At 39.1% G+C, this 26,349-nt stretch overlaps 1 protein-coding gene across 1 annotated transcript in view; it reads right to left on the bottom strand.

The window, feature by feature from the left end:
• Nucleotides 1–5,472: 5,472 nt before the first annotated feature.
• Nucleotides 5,473–26,349, bottom strand: part of LOC128703921 (nose resistant to fluoxetine protein 6-like) — a 29,739-nt gene continuing 8,862 nt past the window's right edge. Inside the window, exons 5-12 of the mRNA XM_070087103.1 lie at nucleotides 20,796–20,979; nucleotides 18,299–18,407; nucleotides 17,018–17,117; nucleotides 15,742–15,874; nucleotides 15,082–15,277; nucleotides 8,225–8,367; nucleotides 7,894–8,005; nucleotides 5,473–6,864 (exon numbers count right to left, since the gene is read on the bottom strand). Coding sequence (XP_069943204.1) covers nucleotides 6,758–6,864; nucleotides 7,894–8,005; nucleotides 8,225–8,367; nucleotides 15,082–15,277; nucleotides 15,742–15,874; nucleotides 17,018–17,117; nucleotides 18,299–18,407; nucleotides 20,796–20,979 — 1,084 coding nt within the window. The 3' untranslated portion in view covers nucleotides 5,473–6,757. The remainder of the gene's footprint in view (nucleotides 6,865–7,893; nucleotides 8,006–8,224; nucleotides 8,368–15,081; nucleotides 15,278–15,741; nucleotides 15,875–17,017; nucleotides 17,118–18,298; nucleotides 18,408–20,795; nucleotides 20,980–26,349) is intronic.

The following is a 26,349-nucleotide window of genomic DNA, read 5'->3' as shown; positions in this document are numbered from 1 at the left end:
ATTATCGTACGGCGGGTAGAGCCTGAGGCGTTTAGAGGCGGAGCAAAGATCACAACTCTGATATAAATGCTCGTGCTGGGTCACTGTTTGGATCTACTGTAATTTAAGAACAAGTAGGGTCAAGGATGAATCCAATTCAGCATCCCGTTGGAGGTGTTTGCGAGGAGGAGGGAAGACAGCATCCCTGTGTATGTTGGATTAATCAACATCATCCTCCTGCGGTAAATGGTAAGTGTGATGAATGGTTTGAAAAACCGACAAGTTGAAGATTGAGACACTTATGCAGCATATGGGAATCTTTATTCAGGAAACGTTTCGCCACACAGTGGCTTCATCAGTCCAATACAAAGAGGAAGGCGTAAGGAGAGGAGGAGAATGAGGTAATCAGTCCCTCAACCTGGAGTCGATGTGTTCAGTCCATCAATCTTGTAGAAGATTGATGGACTGAACACATCGACTCCAGGTTGAGGGACTGATTACCTCATTCTCCTCCTCTCCTTACGCCTTCCTCTTTGTATTGGACTGATGAAGCCACTGTGTGGCGAAACGTTTCCTGAATAAAGATTCCCATATGCTGCATAAGTGTCTCAATCTTCAAATGGTAAGTGATTTTTGTTCATTAACCAAGTGAATCTTGATAAATTAGACACATGTGCAACTCTTGGGTATCTTTATTGAGGAAACGTTTCGCCACACAGTGGCTTCATCAGTCCATACGTAGGAGAAACTTGAAGAACAGGAGAAGAATGAGGTAATCAGTCCCTCAACCTTGAGTCGATGTGTTCAGTCCATCAATCTTGAATAGAATACGGCATATCAGCGGAGAAGCAGCTTATAAACCGTATGGCAGGAGAGGTGCAGCAGTCATAGGTCGTTTCACATTTGTTCAATGTGGAAGTAGGTCGTGCCCAAGAATTAGGCAAGCGCCACTGTGTGGCGAAACGTTTCCTCAATAAAGATACCCAATGGAAATAAATGGTATAAAATACCGACACAATGGAAATATAAACACAAATGCAGTATAATGTGATCCTTTATTGACCAATAAAGGATCACATTATACTGCATTTGTGTTTATATTTCCAAAGATACCCAAGAGTTGCACATGTGTCTAATTTATCAACATGTCGGTTCTCTGAACCATTCATCTACAAACCTGTCAGACACAGCAACTTCTTGGGATCTTAATACTTAGGAATTCTTCGCTTGCCTAATTCTTGGGCACGACCTACTTCCACATTGAACAAATGTGAAACGACCTATGACTGCTGCACCTCTCCTGCCATACGGTTTATAAGCTGCTTCTCCGCTGATATGCCGTATTCTATTCAAGACTGATGGACTGAACACATCGACTCAAGGTTGAGGGACTGATTACCTCATTCTTCTCCTGTTCTTCAAGTTTCTCCTACGTATGGACTGATGAAGCCACTGTGTGGCGAAACGTTTCCTCAATAAAGATACCCAAGAGTTGCACATGTGTCTAATTTATCAACATGTCGGTTCTCTGAACCATTCATCTACAAACCTGTCAGACACAGCAACTTCTTGGGATCTTAATACTTAGGAATTCTTCGCTTGCCTAATTCTTGGGCACGACCTACTTCCACATTGAACAAATGTGAAACGACCTATGACTGCTGCACCTCTCCTGCCATACGGTTTATAAGCTGCTTCTCCGCTGATATGCCGTATTCTATTCAAGACTGATGGACTGAACACATCGACTCAAGGTTGAGGGACTGATTACCTCATTCTTCTCCTGTTCTTCAAGTTTCTCCTACGTATGGACTGATGAAGCCACTGTGTGGCGAAACGTTTCCTCAATAAAGATACCCAAGAGTTGCACATGTGTCTAATTTATCAACATGTCGGTTCTCTGAATCATTCATCTACAAGTGAATCTTGTTGTAATATTTGAAAAAAATCTTTTTTCTTTTACACATAAATGATTTTTAGAAGTGTATGTATTAACCAGTAAAAACTTTTATACTTTAATGCAATTAAAGATACGCCTTATTCTTCTAATCGAGAAATTTTTTTCTTTGCCAGATGTGAATATAATGCGGATGTTGGAACTTCGCGCAAATCAAATCCGACAGGAGCAAATGATTTGCGAGTTGATGGGTTTGTTAGGAGCGAGATCCACCCAGCCTCCTACCCATCCATATGGAGACGCTGCTGCTGCCCCTCCTACCAACGCGTCTTCTCCCTGACCTCATGTGGATGTTGAGAATGTGCCTCCTACTCATGGGGTTGATGTTAACGCTTTTATCCAGGATATTGTAACTCCTACCCACGCCGAGATCGCACCTTCTCCCCAGTCTCATGTGGGTGTCACTACGTGTAGCACTAATAATATGAAAGAAGAGATTAATATGAGAGGAGAATGTGCCAGTAGTTGTTATTGTGATAAATGTGTATGGAGTGAGATGGAATATTTCATGACAAATTCCCAACCTAGTTCATGTATTGATGAGGATTCCCCGTCTTCCCCCATAAATTATCCACCAGCTTCCCCACCATCATCCTCCCCAGAAGTTTATTATATATCAGATGAGGAAGAAGATGATCCAGAACAAAATGGACAGAATTTCTTCAAGAGAAGAAAAATTACTCTACGTTGATTTTAGTCAATGAATTGTAGCTTTTTTCAATGAATTTGTATTTTTTTTTTGTATTACCAGAAATGAAATGGTTGTATAATAAATAAATAATGAAAATATTGTGTATTAGTGTTATCCTGAAATGTGAAATTATTTGGATTATCCTGGGTTAAGAGTGAAAATGTTTTCCCTATGTTGTATATGAAATGTGTAAGGGGGGAAGTCGACAAGATTCAGCCTGTGTGCGGGGCCATCACGTGACGTCACTGACATAGGGGGAAGTCGACAAGATTCAGCTTGTATGTGTGAGGTCATCACGTGACGTCAATGACCGCCGAGTAAACACTTTTTAGTTCATTTAACTTAATGAGAGGAATACTGACGTCACACTTGTTTAGACCTGTAGTAAGAGAGAGCACCATGCCCCCATAGGAAGAGTTCATTAGAATGCTTACCCCCAGAGGGGGGAATCCCCAAAAAAACTCGATCCAAGGAGATGGAGGAGAAATACTTGATCCCAGGAGATCATAAGAATTTCGAAACCCCATAGGGGGGAATCCAAAAAACTTGATCAGAGGAGATGGAGTCTTTGTATTATCGAGAAAACTTGATCCATGGAGATGGAGTCTTGGTATTATCGAGAAAAAAAAAACTTGATCCAAGGAGATCATAAGAATTTCGAAACCCCATAGGGGGGAATCCAAAAACTTGATCCAAGGAATTGGAGTCTTTGTATTATCTAGAAAAAACTTGATCCAAGGAGATGGAGACTTTGATTTCGAGAAAAAAACTTGATCCAAGGAGATGGAGTCTTTGATTTCGATAAAAAATTGATCCGAGGAATTGGAGACATTGTATTATCGAGAAAAAACTTGATCCAAGGAGATGGAGACTTTGATTTCGAGAAAAATTTGATCCGAGGAATTGGAGTCTTTGATATCGAGAAAACTTGATCCGAGAAAAAAAAATTCGAAAAAATTTGGGGTGGGGGTGAAAGTGGGAGGGGGAATCCAAAAACTTGATTCGAGGAGAGCACAAGAAATTAAAAAAAAAATTGAAAAAAATCGGAAAAAAATTCGGGGTGCAGGGGCGATCCGGACGACGCTGGAGAAGGTGCAGCAGAAGGTGCGGGGTGGGGCGCGAGGGGCGCGGGCGGGGCGCGAGGGCGCGGCGGGGCCAGGGGGTCGGCGCGACGGGCGGGGGGGCGCGGGGGGCGCGGGGGGGCGCGGGGGGCGCGGGGGGCGCGGGGGGGGCGCGGGGGGCGCGGGTGGGGGCGCGGGGGGCGCGGGTGGGGGCCGTGGGCGGGGGTCGTGGGCGGGGGTCGTGGGTGGGGGTCGTGGGTGGGGTTAAGGTCATTAGCACATAGGTGTGAAAAAGGTCATTAGCACATAGGTGTGAAAAAGGGACTGCTCAGAGGAAGCCACTGAGAGGAGGAAGCCACTCTGTAGAAGAGACCGCTGAGAGAGGAAGCCACTCTGTAGAAGGGACCGCTCAGAAGAAATCAGTATTACTTTATATATATATATATATATATATATATATATATATATATATATATATATATATATATATATATATATATATATATATATATATATGCAAAACAACCACTCTAAAAGAATAGAGAAATTCCAAGCGCATTCGTGACTACTCACATTATCAAAGAACTATGAAAGTAAAGCATCCAAGGAAGCTATATAAGGGGTCTGGCCAACACCTCACTATCAGATCCCACAACGGTTAAACACCTGACGCGCGCCGGCCCAACTGGACAGGTCCTTTGCACAACCCACCAACAAACTATTCTACCCAAGAAAATTTTAAAAATTATTATTTGTCCAGTGTATTATTAAATTCTTCCCAAATTCTATTAATTATAAATGGATCTAATTTATATAAACCAAAGGAAATATTCATATTATTGTCAAAACTGCTTTTTATGAAACAAGATTCAATTATATTCCTGTCGACCATGGACTTGCTTGATACTACTTTCTCAACTTTTTGAAAATCAATTGGATGGTTAAAATCTCTTACATGAATAAATAGAGCATTGGAATCTTGTCCAGTTCTAATGCTATATTTATGTTGTTTTAATCTTAGTTCGAGATTTTTACCAGTTTGACCGTAATAAACTTTATCGCAAATTTTACAAGGAATCTTATAGACACATCCATCAGCATTTTGGGGGGAATTCTTCATGAAAAGTTTTTTTACTGTATCAAGATTTTTTAATACAACTTTAATATTAAAAGTCTTAAGAAGAGAAGGCATATCAACCAAGTTTTCATGGTAAGGGAGAACCAACATATTTTTAGTTGAATAAGGCTGGTTGTCCCTTTTTGGATTGTAAAAAGTATTTCTAACAACTTTAAAAGATTTATCAATTATATTTCTTGGGTATTTTAAATCATTACCTATTTCATAAATTTTGGATATTTCCTTATCTATGAACTCAGGACTACAAATTCGTAAAGCTCTCAAAAACATTGATGAGAAAACAGACAGTTTGACTCTATCTTGATGCGAAGAATAATAGTGGACATAGGAACAGTTATTTGTAGGTTTTCTGTAAATTTTAAATTTGAATTCATTATTACCCTTAATAATTAAAACATCTAGAAAAGGCAATGAGTTATTTTCTTCAAACTCAACAGTAAAGTTTATAGAATGAGCTGATAGTGAGGTGTTGGCCAGACCCCTTATATACCTTCCTTGGATGCTTTACTTTTATAGTTCCTTGATAATGTGAGTAGTCACGAAAGTGCTTGGAATTTCTCTATTCTTTCAGAGTGGTTGTTTTGCATATATATATATATATATATATATATATATATATATATATATATAACATCATTGCGACTGGCTAAAGATTCGAACCCATGTTGTTTTGCCAGCCTCCTGGTGAGCAAAAACCACATGACGCTCTAACCCACAGGACCACTAGATCCTACAAGAATGACGCACCCAGCCAAGCTAGGTGTTTTACCGTCATCCGAGGGCATAAGGTGGTGTGGGTGCCTCTGAGCTAATTTCATTATACTCCCTTTTTGGTATACTAGCCCAACGAGCAGTATTTTATATTATTGTAACCACGAATGAGTGGTATTGATCAATAACAACACTGTGACTAGTAAACGGTGAAAAAAGTGGATGCAATATCAGCCATTTCGTGTAAGGTCTGCTTGGACGTGTCTTCATTGTTCTTCCTTCATGTACTTCAACCTAGAGGTTATTAGTACGTTTGGACATGTCTCTAAATGGATGAAAATTTGGACACTAAAATATACTGTTTTAGTGTATGGCCCTGTCTTTGTCCACACAATTTACATTTCATGTACTAATTATGTCAAGCAAAATTAATTGCCATAGACACTTGACCTAGTCGCAGTCTCCCAGTGACAACCCTAGCTAAATATTTTCTCATATTTTAGTTATAGCCAGTGATAATTACGATTGATTCCTTTTTGAGTGTTCAAGTCTCTTAAGTTTTACTATTTTGCAAAACTTTAGTGCAAGGCAATATATGAGCCATTTTATGTAAGTTAGATACACTGGTTTATAAATTTTAACCTCACTGTCATCCTAAGAACTGTACACTACTCTCTCTCTCTCTCTCTTTACTTTGTTGGTTTATTCTAGTTTTTAAAATCGCTAGTACAGGGGACAATGATAACTACGTATTTATGAGAGAAAACATGGTTGTGGTGGTAGTTTAGGTGATGGTGGTAGTGATATAAATGTGTGGTGGATATTGTGATAGTGGTAGTGGTGGTGACGTAAATAACTGTGGAGGTCATTATGTGTAGGTGGTGTGGGCCATGGCTTGGTAAGCAACGCTCTCTCTTCACATGTTGAGTGTCTGTGGTTCGATCCCCCGCAAGGTTGGAAACATTGGGCTTATTTCTTACATCTGTCGTCCGGTTCACCTAGCAAGCAAGTAGGTACACGAGTGTTAGTCGACTGGAGTGGGTCGCATCCTGGTTGACAAGACTGAAGACCTTAAGGAAATAAGACAGGCAGTCCCTCGATGACGCTCTGACTTTTTTTTGGGTTATCATGTGTGGCTAATCCTCCGAGATTAAAAGTCCTAACAATATCTTATCTTATGTAAATGAGTGTGGTGTTGATTATGTGTTGGTGGTGATGATCTAAGTTGTGGTAGTGGATATGAGCTGGTTATCGTAGTGTTGTGGTTCACTCTCCACCGTCTTGAGTAAGTTACCGGCCTCCAGGTTTGATCGTCCCTCGACCCCACCTGTTCAAACATCAAGTTAGTTTAATAACTCTATTATACCTCATACCCACGGTGTGGGTGGCACATGATGAGTCCAGGGACTGGACCACAAACTTTTGATAGCTAAACAAGTTACAGTGTTAATGAACTATTTACAGGTTAATATGTGGTGGCAATTGTAATGAGTTATTTATGCAGACACGAATTAGGTCACAAAAAATTATACAAATATTACATATCATGTAACATAAAGTTACATCCAGTTACAGTGCGTCATGGTCCGCTCATGGCAACGTTATTATATTAAGACACATGTGCAACATCTGGGTATTTTTATTGTAGACGTTTCGCCATCCAGTGGCTTTATCAATACAAATTCTAGGACATAATTTGAAGACATCATGGAATCTTGATACTGAGGACATGTACATAACGTTCTTCACGGCTACGACAACTATTACTGCAACTAACCCATCTTATTGGATATGATCTACTTCCACTGGGAAATCCCGCCTACCAGCGACTATGAACTCGTCTGCTACTCGACCCCTTTCCACCTGACGTTAGTATATAAGCGCCAACCTCCTTGCCTCTGCTCTAGAACCACCACGACTACGGTGCTCTTCACACCAACTCCAAGGCTGAGGGACTGATTACCTCATCTTCTGTATGCAGCTCTACTGTCTTCAAATTATGTCCTAGAATTTGTATTGATAAAGCAACTGAATGGCGAAAAGTCTACAATAAAGATACCCAGATGTTGCACATGCGTCCTAGTTTCATCTTGTCGGTATTGTATACCATTTTCGTGCAACGTTATTGTAATATATTCATGAGCGAAGCTCTCAGTGCGTTTCTATCCATGAAAGGGATAGATTCAAGATTCCTTCACAAACGTCAGAGAAACATAAAACACCTTAAGTGTGCAATGGTAATGTAACACACATTGAAAAACGTGAGAACACAATGAATACTACAACGGTGAGAACACAATGTGAACAATGTACAACGGTGAGAACATACTGAGAATACAAAAGAGTCAGAGCATACCTTGGTAGGGTAGGAGGGCGGTAGCTAGGGAGGAGATTGGCCTCTCCAGGAGGCAGCAGAGAACAAGACTCAGCACTGTTGAGATGAACAGCACTCCCAGGCACTCAAATAACTGTTGAAGAATCAAGTGTACAGTCTCTCTCCCCCCCCCCTCTCACTCAAATTTTACGTCAGTCCGCAGAAATAGGTACCTATGGAAATACCAAAGATCCCAATGGAAATAAGTCAATTTGGCTTTTTGGGTTATCCGGGGTAATTTACACATTTGCTTCTGTGTGATAACGTATGTAACTGTATTTACGTGTAGCTGTACTTGAATAAGCTTACTTACCTTTGACAGGTAGTTGAAGTAGACTGGTGTGAGCTGGACCGATGCACACCACACCTGGACCACTGGACCCACCAGGTACACAGTGAAACTCAGACGACTCAGTGGCCACCACGCAGCGTACGACAACAACTGGTTCACCACTTCTGTCAACCAATCGACCACGTGTTATATGTGATTATCACCAGCAAACAGACGGAGTATAGAGCCTTCGCCACTCCTAGCGCTAAATGATCCAAAATGACTGATCCCTTCGTAGATTCCAACACTGGGCTTTACATTATTAAAGGGAATAATAATAATAATAATAATAATAATAATAATAATAATAATAATAATAATAATAATAATAATATTATTATTATTATTATTATTATTATTATTATTATTATTATTATTATTATTATTATTATTGTTATTATTATTATTATGAATGTTATTATAACAAGAAAAACATCACTAAGAACACTAACAACACCTCAACAAGAAGAACACCAACATTGTTAGTTAAACATCTTTATTATGCACCACATACCCATCCTGTGGGCGGTAGTCTAAAGATTACAGAGGTACATAATGGGTCCAGGGACTGGTCCCCAAAGTTTTGATAGCTGAACTAGTTACAAAGGTAATGAACTCCAGGTAGATCTGGTCAAAATCATGACCAAGTTACAAAGATAATGAATCATCTACACATCTATACATGGTTACAATTATGAACATTTTACAAAGTAATGAACCATTCACACGTCTACACCCGGTCACAACTGTAATGAGTTATTAGTGCAACAATTCAATTCAATTCAATTCAAGTTTATTCTCTATAAGGGTTACAATGTGGGGTTTACAGGTTTTGGGTATAGTGTGGTTTACATGTTATAAAATACTAATTACAGAGGGGGCCACTAGGACACCTAGCATGGCTAGGCATTTCGAGCAGACTTAGATTAATTCTTAACATTAAATCCTTACAGATTACGGTATTAAGGCTATGCGACTACATCATAATTTGTGAGTTTAGCAATGTGAATGCTTTTGTTTTGGCACAATACAAAGTGTCTATATTGGAGTATCATAGGCAAACTTATGACTAGTTAGGATTTATTATTTTAAGATTAAGATTAGTATATCTGGGTTTATAGTCAGTGGGTGAGTGAGTGTAATTGTGAACCACCAGGTGGTTATCATGTAGTTAGTTGTCGGGGTGGATCAGGGAGATAAGATGTTTTCTAACTGTAGTTTTGAAAGTGATGAATGTGTCTGCAGTTCTAGAGTTTTCAGGCAGGGTGTTCCAGATTTTAGGTCCTTTGAAATACATTGAATTTTTGTAAAGGTTTAGTCGAACACGTGGAATGTCATAGAGATGTTTGTGTCTGGTGTTATGCCTGTGGATCCTGTCACAACTATCAAGAAAGCATTTTAGGTCAAGGTTAATATTGGAATTTAAGGTCCTGTAGATATAGACTGCACAGTAGTAAGTGTGGATATTCTGAACAGGGAGTAAATTTAGATCTATGAAGAGTGGGGGGGGATATGTTGCCAGGGATGGGATTTAGTGATTATTCATACTGCGGCTTTTTGTTGGGTTATTATTGGCTTTAGGTGTGTTGCTGCAGTTGAACCCCAAGCACAGATAGCATAGGTGAGATACAGATATATAAGTGAATGGTATAGTGTGAGAAGGGCAGTTTGGGGCACATAGTATCGTATCTTGGAGAGGATCCCCACCGTTTTGGATACTTTTTTTTGTTATGTGTTGGATATGGGTGCTGAAATTTAGGTTGTTGTCGAGGTATAGGCCAAGGAATTTGCCCTCATTATGTCTGGCAATTAGAGTTTTGTCGATCTTAATGTTAAGTTGCGCAACACCTGCTCTGCTACCAAACATAATATAGTAGGTTTAGCCAGTGTTAAGTGTAAGTTTGTTGGCTGTCATCCAAGTCTATATTTTGAACAGCTCCCCGTTAATAATGATGTTGAGGGTGACAAGATTAGGGTGGGAGATGACATAAGTCGTGTCGTCAGCAAAGAGAATGGGTTTCAGGTGTTGGGATATGTAAATGAGGAAGAGCAGGGGTCCAAGGACATTTCCCTGCGGAACTCCAGTATCAAGCGGCCGTATTGATGAGGCTGTGTTTTTAATGGTGACATACTGATACCTATTAGAAAGATAGGATTTAAAATATGCTAGCACATGGCCTCTTATACCATAGTGGTCAAGTTTGTGGAGTAGGATGCCGTGGTCTACTGTGTCAAACGCTTTTCTTAGGTCAATAAAAATTCCTAGAGGATATTCCTTATTTTCCAATGCTGTGTAAAGCAGGTCTAGCATTTTTATAATTGCATCATTAGTGCTTTTATTTTTCCTGAATCCAAATTGGCAGGGGTTGAGTATGTTTTGTGACATTATAAATGAATATAGTCTCCTGTGCACGAGTTTCTCGAAGATTTTGGATAGCAATGGTAAGTTTGATATTGGCCTATAGTTGTTTACGTCTGTAGGGTCACCACCTTTATGTATTGGTGTAACCCTTGCTGTCTTGAGTAGTGTCGGGAAAGTGCTAGTTTCTAGTGACTTGTTAAAAAGTAATGTAATAGCATGCGAAAGGACAGAAAGGACATGGGCCGCTCGCTTGTACAATAATGGTGGGACGTGAGACAGATTCCCTGAGTTATTTTTAAGTGACTTTATGATCGCGGTGACTTCCGTGGGCTCAGTTGGTACAAGACAGAAGGAATTTGGGAAATTCCCATTTAGGTAGTCCCCGGCATGGGTATTGGTACGTGGGATTTTACTGGCGAGATTAGATCCTATGTTTGAGAAGAAGTCGTTTATCTTGCTAGCTGTATCAGTGGGATGCAGTGGTGTTTCATGAGGTTTCGTTAGAACAATATTCTTGTTTTTTTTTCAGTTTGTGGGTCCCCAGATTCTGGGAAAGTGTTTTCCAGGTATTTTTTATATCTCCTCTTGTGTCAGTGAATCTGCTGGAGTAGTACAACAACACCCTCACCAACAAGAACAACAGCAACAACACTAACAATACTACTAACAACTACACCACTTACAACATTACTGTGGAAATTTATTAGTACCATAAACTCCCACTGCCGAGGTCGTATGTAGATATTTCAGGGTCGTGGTCACAGGGATGGTAAGAGTCGAATCATGCCCTTAGAGTCCACTAACATACCCCTAGATCAAGGGTCTCAAAATTGTGGTCCGCAGACACATGCGGCCCACCTCAAGATTTTATGCGGCACTGAGCAACTTGAAATATTTATAAATAGTAAAACTAATAAACCTTCATTTGCAGTCACTTAAAGTTAAGTATTTTGTTATTTGTATGTTAAAAATTGTTTAAATTTTAGTTCAAATCTTTTCATTTTCAGATATACCCTTCAGTTATGGAAGGAAAAAGAAAAAAACAGTACAGAGTGAATGCCGACTGTTTAATGAAGGACGGGGCGTAAAGTACTTCTTTGTACAGGCAGGTGATAAAGCCTTGTGTGTCACGAAGCTGTTGCAGTTTTGAAGGAGTACAATGTACGTCGGCACTATGAGATCAAACATAACCAAGTTATTCCCAATTCACAGGAACACAATGTTCCCTTGATGGGAAAGCAACGCGGGTTGCTTTCCCATCAAGGTTTTTTAATGCAGAAGAGAAATGAAAATGCAGCTTTAACAAGGGTCAGTTACAAAGTAGCTTATGCATTAGCTAAATGAGGACAGCCATTCACCGAGGGAGATCTGATCGAAGACTGTATGATGGAAGCAGTGGGAGAGTTATGCCCAGAAAAAGCAAAATCTGTTCAAAATCCTCAGTCTTGCTCGTAGAACTGAGGATATAGGAAACAATATGTTTCGTCAAATTGCAGACAAAGCACGAAATTTTCAGTTTAATTCTCTTGCACTTAATGACTCGAATGATGTGAGTGACACATCACAACTACTAGTATTCATCCGTGGCGTCGATAATAAATTTAATTTCGCACAAGAATTAACATCAATGCACAGTATGCACAGTACAGGAACCAGAGAAAACATCTTCAAAGAATTGCCCAAAAAATAGAATATAACCTGTAGTGGATTAAACTGCAATGCGTGACTATTGATGGAGGAAAGAATATGTCTGGGGTGTAGAAAGGTTTGATTAGACAAATCACAGAAGCTTGTGAGGATGGTAGAGTCTCAAAGCCCATATTTCTGTATTACGATATCCATCAGAAAGCATTGTGCGGAAAATATGTGGATATGTCTTGCGTTCTGAAACCTGTTGTTTCAGAACGCAAGACATATCCACATTCGATCCCACAGGCTTAATCATCGCAAGCTTCGTGATTTTCTCAAAGAAACTGGTTCTGAGTTTACTGACATGCCTTGTTACACAGCGGTTCTATGACTTAGTTGTGAAAAGGTTCTATCACGGTTCTTTCAGCTCAGAAAGGAAATTGATTCATTTCTCACAGAGAAGCATCGACACAAAGCACTTTTATCAAACACTGACTGGTTTTGGAAACCGGCATTTTTTTTTTTTGGCAGACATGACAAGCCATATAAATCAACTGAAACTGAAGTTGCAAGGTGAAACAAATTTGATTTGTGATCTATTCACGCATGTCAAGGCATTCAGGGCAAAATTAGTGCTATTTGAAGGACAGTTGAACGTTTTTAACTTGGTTCATTTCCACTGTTAATAAAATTCATGAAGAAAGTGAAGGAGAATTTCCTTCTTCATTTGCAACAGAAATATTAATGACTTGCGAAAACAATTTCAGAAACGATTTTCTGATCTTGATGGAAAACCAGATGAAATAAAGCTGTTTCAAAATTCATTTAACTGCGTTGCTGAAACATTCCCAGGTCAGTTTCAAATGGAAATTATTGATCTCCAATCAGATGACATGATGAAAGATAAATATAAAGAAGGAAATCCGATTCAATTTTATAAATCTTTACAGCCTGAACAGTTTCAAAATTTGAAGCAATTTGCTTGTGGATTCGTATCAGTTTTTGGTACAACGTACCTTTGTGAACAAATATTTTCAAAAATGAAGTATGTCAAGTCCAGATATCGCATAAATTTATCTGATGAGCATGTGAAGTCAGTTCTAATAATTGGCTCATCAAGCTTGAAACCTCAGTTCAGTAATATTTGAAATTAAAAAAAAAACAGTTCCATCATTCCCATTAATCTTGTGCCAGCCTTTCTCATCCGCAGTTCAGATGCAGATGAGAAAAGCGGCTTTAATTTGACATTTTTACTCATTATGTAATATTTCTCAGTTTAAGAACGGTATTGTTTCTCCGTAATGGTCACATTTCTCTCTTGTTCTGAATCGTATCATGTTGATTACACAAAGGATCCAAATAAAACTTATTCATTCATTTAAAATTTATTCAGTCGTTTATATTTATTTATATGACTAATTTTTTTCTGTGGTCCGCGAAAATGTGTAAAATATACGATGTGGCCCTCATGGTGAAAAGTTTGGAGACCTTGCCTAGATACGTGAGTTAATTTTTAATATTAATACATTATATGATAGATTTATGTATTAAGAATGACTCAGGTAGGCTTAAATATTTAGTAAATATTAGAATTAATAATGTAGCTTTAGATATTAATATTATGTTATATTACGTAATGAGATTAGTCATATTGTAAAAGGTAGTATCTCTGAGCAAGGTGAGATAGGGATTCACAAGACAGATTCATGGTTGTGGCATCAAGAATGGTCGGGACAGCAACTTAGGAGCTCCCAACTCAGAATATCATGCTGTTTACAAAATATTCCATCTGACAATTAGCAAAGATAGACAGAGGTCTTCCTGATGGATCATGGATAAAGTCTTTGTGCCAGACTCATTTGTGAGACTCATTTCTGTTTTTTACCCTGTAGGTGGCCACGAAATTACTGGAGGAAAATGTGGGAATAGTTTAGTTTGCGGTTAGGAGCGGATCAATGCCCAAAATAGGGTAACTAGCAGCCAGGGTTGCTGAGTAATCATCCCTTGAATATTAGGCCAGAAGCTAGCAATCTTCCTGTTTACATAAATGTTAGCTAAGGAAACCCTAATGAGTACAGGGACCCATAGAGTGTACACTTGGATTACTAATGTTTATTAACTGCTTACAGGAACCATTTTCTCTTGCACGTGACATCTAGGAGAAAGAGTAGTCACGGTGCCCCGTGGCCTGGTAACAAAAGCTCTCGCTTCACACGGTGAGGGGTGCGGGTTCGATTCCCAGCGAAGGGGTAGAAACATACGTGTTTCCTTACACCGGTTGTCTATGTTCACCCTTCAGTAAAATGGGTACCTGGGTGTTAGTCGACTGGTGTGGGTCTCACCCTGGTACAAAACTGACTTAATTTGCCCGAAATGCTCTGCATAACAAGAGGCATTCTGTATAGTAGTATGTTATTGATATCAGCTAGGACTGTATACCCTGTACATGTACGTGTAGTAAATGAAGATATTATTATTATTATTATTATTATTATTATTATTATTATTATTATTATTATTATAGCCTGGAAGATTAATGGGATTTCTAGCTAGGGTAGAGTCACTCCACATCAAGTCTGTTCTAGTTTGTGCATGGGAAAAAGCAGGAATTTCCTGTCAGGCAGTTAACTTTCTAAAGAAGTGTTTTCATTGGGATACTTGTGAAAACAGGACAAAGGGGTCTTGTGTTATCTGTGTTACCAGTGATTGCCAGTGTGGGCATCTCACAAATTCCCATAGCAACTAACAACACCACTAACAATTATATCATTAACAAGTACACTACTAACAACTACACCACTAGCAACTGCACCACTAACAGAACCACTAACAACAACAACAACACTACCTGCGTGATGGGTATGGCAGGTAAAGACGATCCAGGCCATACAGAGTGCCCAGGAAGGTCTGGCCAGAGTACCGTAGGAGGCAGCCACTGCCCTGGTGTAGTGCCTAGTGGGCCATACATGGTTGTAGGGGTACAGTCCTCCCAGCAGTGCCATCACTACAGCGGTGCACACCAGGTATCCTGTCAGTACCCCACACTGTACAGCAACACATACAACGGTAACGTCAATATAAGTGAAGTGGGATTTTATTAGAATTAAGCCAGCAGTGAATATTGCTTTACACTGACGTACCCTGTGTTGTTACAGGCGACTTTATAAAGCTACAGTGAGAATGATTACTGTGAATGAAGTTCAATCTCATATTCCTTTGTATCTGATTTAAAAAAAATCAGATTGCGATATAATGAATAGACTCAAGTGAATACGTCTGCAATGCATCAGATTTTAGTGACTCGTGTTACAGCAAATCAGATTTATAGGAATTAGATTTTAGTAACTCATATTGTCATTAGTCATATTTCAATGAATCGGGTTCAGCTTTAAAAATTCTAGTAAAGTAAGTCCTGGTATATTGTTGTAGTAAGAGAAGCCGTCTATGGCATGATCACTTACTGTAAGAAAACAATAGAGAGGTTACAAAACAAGTATTTGGAACTAACTTTAGGAATGTTGATGTTGTGGGAGTCTGTATAGTGCAGGAGCAGCGCCGCCCATACGCCCACCACCCACGGCCCCGCCCGACACCACGGTGTTAACATCATTCTCCGCTGATACTCAGACACTTCACTGGATCTGTACACGTTAGTTTTATTTTATTAATGGTTTTACGAAGCCGACGAGGAGGTAAGCAAGATTCATGTATGATACTTGGGTATCGCTATAATGGAGACGTTTGGGAAGGGCACCGATCACCTCGCATTACCGCTTAGCTTTCACAATTTTGAGGCTCAGTCCCTGGAGTTATTATTACGTGCCTCTGTAACCTTTTGACTGCCGTCCACAGGCAGGGTATGAGGTGCTTAATGAATCTGTTAAAGTAACGTTTTTCACCGGATTGATAGAGTCGCTGGTTGACCAAATGTTTCCACTATAACGATTCCCAAGAGTTGCACGAATGTCTTATTCATCTACTGTGGCTAATGTCATAACATTCATTTGTGCTGATTTCTTTTATTTACACCAGGCGGTAAACCAGTGAGTCAGTAGTGAAGGTGAATATAGAAGCAGTGTTCAGAAATGTCCCCAATAAGGGAAGGCATTCTGCTCACTCTCCTAACCCCTAGAAATACCTGGTCTCTCCCCTCATTCCTATGTATCTACTGTGAAATGACCTCAGCTGGTGGTTGAAATATGAAGACTTTATATCTAGAAGTATAAATAATAAAAGTCCTAAGGTTATCCTTGAATTTTATATATCCTTGGTAAGGCCTCATTTAGATTATGCTGCTCAGTTCTGGCGTTTATACTACAGAATGGAAAATATAGAGAAAAGATTGGCGAAGTTGATCCCTTGTATCAGAAACCTTTCCTGCGACGATAGGCCGAAGGCACTGACTTCGCACTTTTGTCAAAACGTAGAATTAGGGATGATATGACTGAAGTGCACAAATGGAAAACATTAATAAATAAAAGATATAAATAATGCGCTCAGAATGTCTAAGCAAGACAGGACTCGCAGCAATGGATTCAAGTTAGACAAATTTATAATTAGAAAGGCTATTGGGAAGTACTAGTTTGATAATACAACTGTAGATGAGTAGAACAAACTCCCAGGTAGCGTCATTTGGGCAAGACTCTTGGGTAGCATTAAATATAGACTGGACTTGTACATGACTGGGTAGGGATGGGTGCGAGCTGGACCTTATAGATTATCCATTTTTTGTGCCTTCAGAATTTCAAGCTACGGTCCTGGAAAGGATGAGGTGAGGAACTTACAAGAGTTGAGGGAGCTGTGAGGGAGGCAGGTGATAGACCAGTGTGATGACCAGAGGTACCACCAGAGCCGCAACCGTTGCAGTCACAAGCACCACCATACCTGCGGTACACACCACATCATCAGCACCACCAACTACGGCAACACCACCTTTGGAACACACCACCAGCACCACCACATCTACGGCACACACATGAAGTGTAGTGTTGCTGATGGTCAACAGTGTTCCTATATAATATTAATGATATACAATACGGACAAACATCAATGGTATATAATAGCGACAAGTTGAAGAATTATTCACATGTGCAATAACTGGAATATGGAAATTATATACCATTTTCATATTAACTCTGTCAGACACTGCAATAAAACGGTATCTTGGTACAGAAAACACCTTTGACAACTTTTTTTTAAGTGAGAAGGGATGGATTTGAAAGGGACGTGACCTCTCAGTGATGACCTTCTTTCTTCTACTAGTGAACTGTATCTCACCTTCCGACAGTATATAAGTCTCCATACTGATGCTTAAACTTTACACTGTTCCAAACTATGGAGCAAAACTCTTCTCCAGGCTGAGGGACTAACTACCTCAAAACTACGTCTTCAAGGGTGATGGACTGATTACATCGTCTTCACATCTCTACTTCTGCTAAACTCTTCCGTATTCGACTGAACAAGCCTACTGTGTAGGCGAAACGTTTCGGAATAAAGATACCTAACTGTTACGTATATCTCTTACTTGTCGAGGTAATCAGTCCCTTAGCCTAGGAGCAGGTGTTCGGTACCGCAGTCTTGAGTCATCAAGACTGCGGTACTGAACACAACCGTATCTTGGTACAGAGGGAATTTCCTTTTCAACAACATTGCCTGATTACTGACTGCGAGTAAAATGGGTTAGATTTGAAAGGGACCTGCCCAGTAAGTTTGCTGCGCTGTCTCTCAGTGATTACCCTCTTACTTGTACAAGTGGGCCTCATCTATCGTCAAGACAGTCTATAAGTCTCCATTCTGTTGCTTCAGTTTCACATTGTTTAAAACTATGGAATATAACTTTTCTCGAGGTTGAGGGACTGACCACCTCAAAACTTCATCTTCTAGGGTGATGGACTGATAACATCGTCTTTGCATCTCTACTGCCTCCTCCGTATTACACTGAAGAAGCCTACTGTGTAGGCGAAACGTTTCGGAATAAAGTTACTTAACTGTTGCACGTGTGTCTTACTTATCAGCTTGTCGGTATTGTATATCATTATCATATTCACTCTTTCTTTCTCTCTCACCTGCTGTCTTCCTACAGGAGATAGGCAACAGCAGCAGCAGCAGCAGCAGGAGGATCATGGCCAGCAGCAGCTGCATGTAGACAGCGGTGAACCAGCACTGAGACAGACACTGTCCAAATATGTAAATATGATGAAGTAAAGGGTGTGATAAAAGAGAAAAAGGTAGCTTATGAGAGGTTTTTACAAAGCAGAAGTGTTATGAGAAGAGCAGATTATATGGAGAGTAAAAGAAAGGTGAAGAGAGTGGTGAGAGAGTGCAAAAGGAGAGCAGATGATAGAGTGGGAGAGGCACTGTCAAGAAATTTTAATGAAAATAAGAAAAAAATTTGGAGTGAGTTAAACAAGTTAATAAAGCCTAGGGAAAGTATGGATTTGTCAGTTAAAAACAGAGTAGGGGAGTTAGTAGATGGGGAGATGGAGGTATTAGGTAGATGGCGAGAATATTTTGAGGAACTTTTAAATGTTGAGGAAGAAAGGGAGGCGGTAATTTCATGCACTGGCCAGGGAGGTATACCATCTTTTAGGAGTGAAGAAGAGCAGAATGTAAGTGTGGTGGAGGTACGTGAGGCATTACGTAGAATAAGGGGGTAAAGCAGCTGGAACTGATGGGATCATGACAGAAATGTTAAAAGCAGGGGGGATATAGTGTTGGAGTGGTTGGTACTTTTGTTTAATAAATGTATGAAAGAGGGGAAGGTACCTAGGGATTGGCGGAGAGCATGTATAGTCCCTTTATATAAAGGGAAAGGGGACAAAAGAGATTGTGAAAATTATAGAGGAATAAGTTTACTGAGTATACCAGGAAAAGTGTACGGTAGGGTTATAATTGAAAGAATTAGAGGTAAGACAGAATGTAGGATTGCGGATGAGCAAGGAGGTTTCAGAGTGGGTAGGGGATGTGTAGATCAAGTGTTTACATTGAAGCATATATGTGAACAGTATTTAGATAAAGGTAGGGAAATTTTTATTGCATTTATGGATTTAGAAAAGGCATATGATAGAGTGGATAGAGGAGCATTGTGGCAGATGTTGCAAGTATATGGAATAGGTGGTAAGTTACTAAATGCTGTTAAGAGTTTTTATGAGGATAGTGAGGCTCAGGTTAGGGTGTGTAGAAGAGAGGGAGAATACTTCCCGGTAAAAGTAGGTCTTAGACAGGGATGTGTAATGTCACCATGGTTGTTTAATATATTTATAGATGGGGTTGTAAAAGAAGTAAATGCTAAGGTGTTCGGGAGAGGGGTGGGATTAAATTATGGGGAATCAAATTCAAAATGGGAATTGACACAGTTACTTTTTGCTGATGATACTGTGCTTATGGGAGATTCTAAAGAAAAATTGCAAAAGTTAGTGGATGAGTTTGGGAATGTGTGTAAAGGTAGAAAGTTGAAAGTGAACATAGAAAAGAGTAAGGTGATGAGGGTATCAAATGATTTAGATAAAGAAAAATTGGATATCAAATTTGGGAGGAGAAGTATGGAAGAAGTGAATGTTTTCAGATACTTGGGAGTTGACGTGTCGGCGGATGGATTTATGAAGGATGAGGTTAATCATAGAATTGATGAAGGAAAAAAGGTGTGGTGCGTTGAGGTATATGTGGAGTCAAAAAACGTTATCTATGAAGGCAAAGAAGGGAATGTATGAAAGTATAGTAGTACCAACACTCTTATATGGATGTGAAGCTTGGGTGGTAAATGCAGAAGCGAGGAGACGGTTGGAGGCAGTGGAGATGTCCTGTCTAAGGGCAATGTGTGGTGTAAATATTATGCAGAAAATTCGGAGTGTGGAAATTGGGAAAAGGTGTGGAGTTAATAAAAGTATTGGTCAGAGGGCAGAAGAGGGGTTGTTGAGGTGGTTTGGTCATTTAGAGAGAATGGATCAAAGTAGAATGACATGGAAAGCATATAAATCTATAGGGGAAGGAAGGCGGGGTAGGGGTCGTCCTCGAAAGGGTTGTAGAGAGGGGGTAAAGGAGGTTTTGTGGGCGAGGGGCTTGGACTTCCAGCAAGCGTGCGTGAGCGTGTTAGGAGTGAATGGAGACGAATGGTACTTGGGACCTGACGATCTGTTGGAGTGTGAGCAGGGTAATATTTAGTGAAGGGATTCAGGGAAACCGGTTATTTTCATATAGTCGGACTTGAGTCCTGGAAATGGGAAGTACAATGCCTGCACTTTAAAGGAGGGGTTTGGGATATTGGCAGTTTGGAGGGATATGTTGTGTATTTTTATACGTATATGCTTCTAAGCTGTTGTATTCTGAGCACCTCTGCAAAAACAGTGATTATGTGTGAGTGTGGTGAAAGTGTTGAATGATGATGAATGTATTTTCTTTTTGGGGATTTTCTTTCATTTTTTGGGTCACCCTGCCTCGGTGGGAGATGGCCGACTTGTTGAAAAAAAATGATTATATTCAAATTAAATAATAATAATAATAATAATAATAATAATAATAATAATAATAATAATAATATATAATAATACTCAGGTTGTGACTAACATTATTCAAGGTTAAGATATTATCAGTGCCCAGGATGTAATTGTTGATGAAGAGTAGATCTTTCCACCAGTGTGCCCGACACTTGTCCACATACGCCTGCAGGAGGCTGGCCTGTGGACCGTACGACAGGAGTCGTAGTAGCGTAGCGCTGAAGCCTGCCACTAAGGCGATGCTAGGAGCCAACCTGCCAGGGAACCACGCATCAGTACCATGGGTACACACTGTCAAGGATGAAATGAATGAACAGGGAGGGACTACGATGTACCAGTTAGATTCCCCTGCCGGAGACTAGGATGAGCCAGGGTGATATCCGGCAAAGGAAGTATGGTAAACTATTGAAGCATTAACTAGAATTGACAGTAAAAACTATAGGGGACAGTTATGAATATATATATATATATATATATATATATATATATATATATATATATATATATATATATATATATATATATATATATATATATATATTGCTCCCGGCATTTTAGCCGCTTCCTACGACACGCATGGCTTACGGAGGAAAGATTCTTTTTCCACCTCCCCATGAAGAATAGAGGAAATAAATAAGAACAAGAACTATTAAGAAAAAGGAGAAAAAACCTAGAAATGTGTATGTATATATATGTATGTGCATGCCTGTGTAGTGTGACCTAAGTGTAAGTAGAAGTAGCAAGATTAACCTGTTATCCAGCATGTTTATGAGACAGAAAAAAGGACACCAGCAATCTATCCACCATGTGAAACAGTTAAAGGTTCCTGTTTCACACTCACTTGGCAGGACGGTAGTACCTCCCTGGGTGGTTGTTGTCTACCAACCTACTACCTCCAGCGCGCCTCTAGCAAGACAGTGATGGGGTGAATGATGCTGATGTTAATAATAATAATAATAATAATAATAATAATAATAATAATAATAATAGTAATATATATATATATATATATATATATATATATATATATATATATATATATATATATATATATATATATATATATATATATATATATATATATATATATATATATATATATGTCGTGCCGAATAGGCAGAACTTGCGATCTTGGCTTAAATAGCAACGTTCATCTTGCCATATAGGACAAGTGAAAATTTGTGTATGCAATAATTTCGCCAAAATCATTCTGAACCTAACAAAAAAAATATATTTCACTGTGTTTGTTTAGTATTAAATTATTGTAAACAAATCTAAAATATATTTAGTTGGGTTAGGCTAAAATAAATTGTTCTTGTTATAATAAGGTTAGGTAAGTTTTCTAAGATTCTTTTGATGCAAAATTAAAATTTTTTACATTAACATTAATGAAAAAAATATATCTTTAAACGTATAAGAGAAAATTTTAGAAAGGACTTAATTTTAAATGAGTTCTTGCTAATTGACCAGTTTTACATATTCGGCACGACATATATATATATATATATATATATATATATATATATATATATATATATATATATATATATATAAATATATATATATATATATATATATATATATATATATATATATATATATATTTTTTTTTTTTTTTTTTTTTTTTTTTTTTTCAACAAGTCGGCCGTCTCCCACCGAGGCAGGGTGACCCAAAAAAGAAAGAAAATCCCCAAAAAGAAAATACTTTCATCATCATTCAACACTTTCACCACACTCGCACATTATCACTGTTTTTGCAGAGGTGCTCAGAATACAACAGTCTAGAAGCATACACATATAAAGATACACAACATATCCCTCCAAACTGCCAATATCCCAAACCCCTCCTTTAAAGTGCAGGCATTGTACTTCCCATTTCCAGGACTCAAGTCCGACTATATGAAAATAACCGGTTTCCCTGAATCCCTTCACTAAATATTACCCTGCTCACACTCCAACAGATCGTCAGGTCCCAAGTACCATTCGTCTCCATTCACTCCTATCTAACACGCTCACGCACGCTTGCTGGAAATCCAAGCCCCTTACCCACAAAACCTCCTTTACCCCCTCTCTCCAACCCTTTCGAGGACGACCCCTACCCCGCCTTCCTTCCCCTATAGATTTATATGCTTTCCATGTCATTCTACTGTGATCCATTCTCTCTAAATGACCAAACCACCTCAACAACCCCTCTTCTGCCCTCTGACTAATACTTTTATTAACTCCACACCTTCTCCTAATTTCCACACTCCGAATTTTTTGCATAATATTTACACCACACATTGCCCTTAGACAGGACATCTCCGCTGCCTCCAACCGTCTCCTTGCTGCTGCATTTACCACCCAAGCTTCACACCCATATAAGAGTGTTGGTACTACTATACTTTCATACATTCCCTTCTTTGCCTCCATAGATAACGTTTTTTGACTCCACATATACCTCAACGCACCACTCACCTTTTTTCCCTCATCAATTCTATGATTAACCTCATCCTTCATAAATCCATCCGCCGACACGTCAACTCCCAAGTATCTGAAAACATTCACTTCTTCCATACTCCTCCTCCCCAATTTGATATCCAATTTTTCTTTATCTAAATCATTTGACACCCTCATCACCTTACTCTTTTCTATGTTCACTTTCAACTTTCTACCTTTACACACATTCCCAAACTCATCCACTAACCTTTGCAATTTTTCTTTAGAATCTCCCATAAGCACAGTATCATCAGCAAAAAGTAACTGTGTCAATTCCCATTTTGAATTTGATTCCCCATAATTTAATCCCACCCCTCTCCCAAACACCCTAGCATTTACTTCCTTTACAACCCCATCTATAAATATATTAAACAACCATGGTGACATTACACATCCCTGTCTAAGACCTACTTTTACCGGGAAGTAGTCTCCCTCTCTTCTACACACCCTAACCTGAGCCTCACTATCCTCATAAAAACTCTTTACAGCATTTAATAACTTACCACCTATTCCATATACTTGCAACATCTGCCACATTGCTCCTCTATCCACTCTATCATATGCCTTTTCTAAATCCATAAATGCAATAAAAACCTCCCTATCTTTATCTAAATACTGTTCACATATATGCTTCAATGTAAACACCTGATCTACACATCCCCTACCCACTCTAAAACCTCCTTGCTCATCCGCAATCCTACATTCTGTCTTACCTCTAATTCTTTCAATTATAACCCTACCGTACACTTTTCCTGGTATACTCAGTAAACTTATTCCTCTATAATTTTCACAATCTCTTTTGTCCCCTTTCCCTTTATATAAAGGGACTATACATGCTCTCCGCCAATCCCTAGGTACCTTCCCCTCTTTCATACATTTATTAAACAAAAGTACCAACCACTCCAACACTATATCCCCCCCTGCTTTTAACATTTCTGTCATGATCCCATCAGTTCCAGCTGCTTTACCCCCTTTCATTTTACGTAATGCCTCACGTACCTCCCCCACACTTACATTCTGCTCTTCTTCACTCCTAAAAGATGGTATACCTCCCTGACCAGTGCATGAAATTACTGCCTCTGTTTCTTCCTTAACATTTAAAAGTTCCTCAAAATATTCTCGCCATCTACCCAATACCTCCATCTCCCCATCTACTAACTCCCCTACTCTGTTTTTAACTGACAAATCCATATTTTCCCTAGGCTTTCTTAACTTGTTTAACTCGCTCCAAAATTTTTTCTTATTTTCATTAAAATTTCTTGACAGTGCCTCTCCCACTCTATCATCTGCTCTCCTTTTGCACTCTCTCACCACTCTCTTTACCTTTCTTTTACTCTCCATATACTCTGCTCTTCTTATAACACTTCTGCTTTGTAAAAACCTCTCATAAGCTACCTTTTTCTCTTTTATCACACCCTTTACTTCATCATTCCACCAATCACTCCTCTTTCCTCCTGCCCCCACCCTCCTATAACCACAAACTTCTGCCCCACATTCTAATACTGCATTTTTAAAACTATTCCAACCCTCTTCAACCCCCCCACTACTCATCTTTGCACTAGCCCACCTTTCTGCCAATAGTCGCTTATATCTCACCCGAACTTCCTCCTCCCTTAGTTTATACACTTTCACCTCCCTCTTACTTGTTGTTGCCACCTTCCTCTTTTCCCATCTACCTCTTACTCTAACTGTAGCTACAACTAAATAATGATCCGATATATCAGTTGCCCCTCTATAAACATGTACATCCTGGAGCCTACCCATCAACCTTTTATCCACCAATACATAATCTAATAAACTACTTTCATTACGTGCTACATCATACCTTGTATATTTATTTATCCTCTTTTTCATAAAATATGTATTACTTATTACCAAATTTCTTTCTACACATAGCTCAATTAAAGGCTCCCCATTTACATTTACCCCTGGCACCCCAAATTTACCTACTACTCCCTCCATAACATTTTTACCCACTTTAGCATTAAAATCCCCAACCACCATTACTCTCACACTTGATTCAAAACTCCCCACGCATTCACTCAACATTTCCCAAAATCTCTCTCTCTCCTCTACACTTCTCTCTTCTCCAGGTGCATACACGCTTATTATAACCCACTTTTCACATCCAATCTTTATTTTGCTCCACATAATCCTTGAATTAATACATTTATAGTCCCTCTTTTCCTGCCATAGCTTATCCTTCAACATTATTGCTACTCCTTCTTTAGCTCTAACTCTATTTGAAACCCCTGACCTAATCCCATTTATTCCTCTCCACTGAAACTCTCCCACCCCCTTCAGCTTTGTTTCACTTAAAGCCAGGACATCCAGCTTTTTCTCATTCATAACATCCACAATCATCTCTTTCTTATCATCTGCACAACATCCACGCACATTCAGACTTCCCACTTTGACAATTTTCTTCTTCTTATTCTTTTTAGTAATCTTTACAGGAAAAGGGGTTACTAGCCCATTGTTCCCGGCATTTTAGTTGACTTTTACAACACGCATGGCTTACGGAGGAGAGATTCTTATTCCACTTCCCCATGGATATAAAAGGAAAATTAATAAGACCAAGAACTATTAAGATAAAATCAAAGAAAACTCAGATGAGTGTGTATAAATAAATGTGTACATGTATGTGTAGTGTGACCTAAGTGTAAGTAGAAGTAGCAAGACATGCCTGTAATCTTGCATATTTATGAGACAGACAAAAGACATCAGCAATCCTACCATCATGTAAAACAATCACAGGCTTCGTTTTACACTCACTTGGTAGGACGGTAGTACCTCCCTGGGTGGTTGCTGTCTACCAACCTACTACTATATATATATATATACTACTATATATATATATATATATATATATATATATATATATAAAAATATATAAACATATATATATATATATATATATAATTATTAACATATCTATCGTCATATAATCCCGTCAAATGATCACGAGAAAGGTTAAATCTGCTTTACTCCTGCCCACTTGTGAAGTGTTTTTGTACTACACTGCGACTAGCCAAGGATTCGATCCCGTGTTGTTTAAGCCCGCCTTATGGTGAGGGAAAATTCACGACGCTCTAATCCACGGGGCCATACAACCCTACAAGAATCACGCACCCAGCAGTGCGTGA

The sequence above is a fragment of the Cherax quadricarinatus genome, chromosome 20, assembly GCF_038502225.1.
Source record: "Cherax quadricarinatus isolate ZL_2023a chromosome 20, ASM3850222v1, whole genome shotgun sequence".
Classification (NCBI taxonomy): Eukaryota; Metazoa; Arthropoda; class Malacostraca; order Decapoda; family Parastacidae; genus Cherax; species Cherax quadricarinatus.
This window is presented reverse-complemented; position numbering and strand designations above follow the sequence as displayed.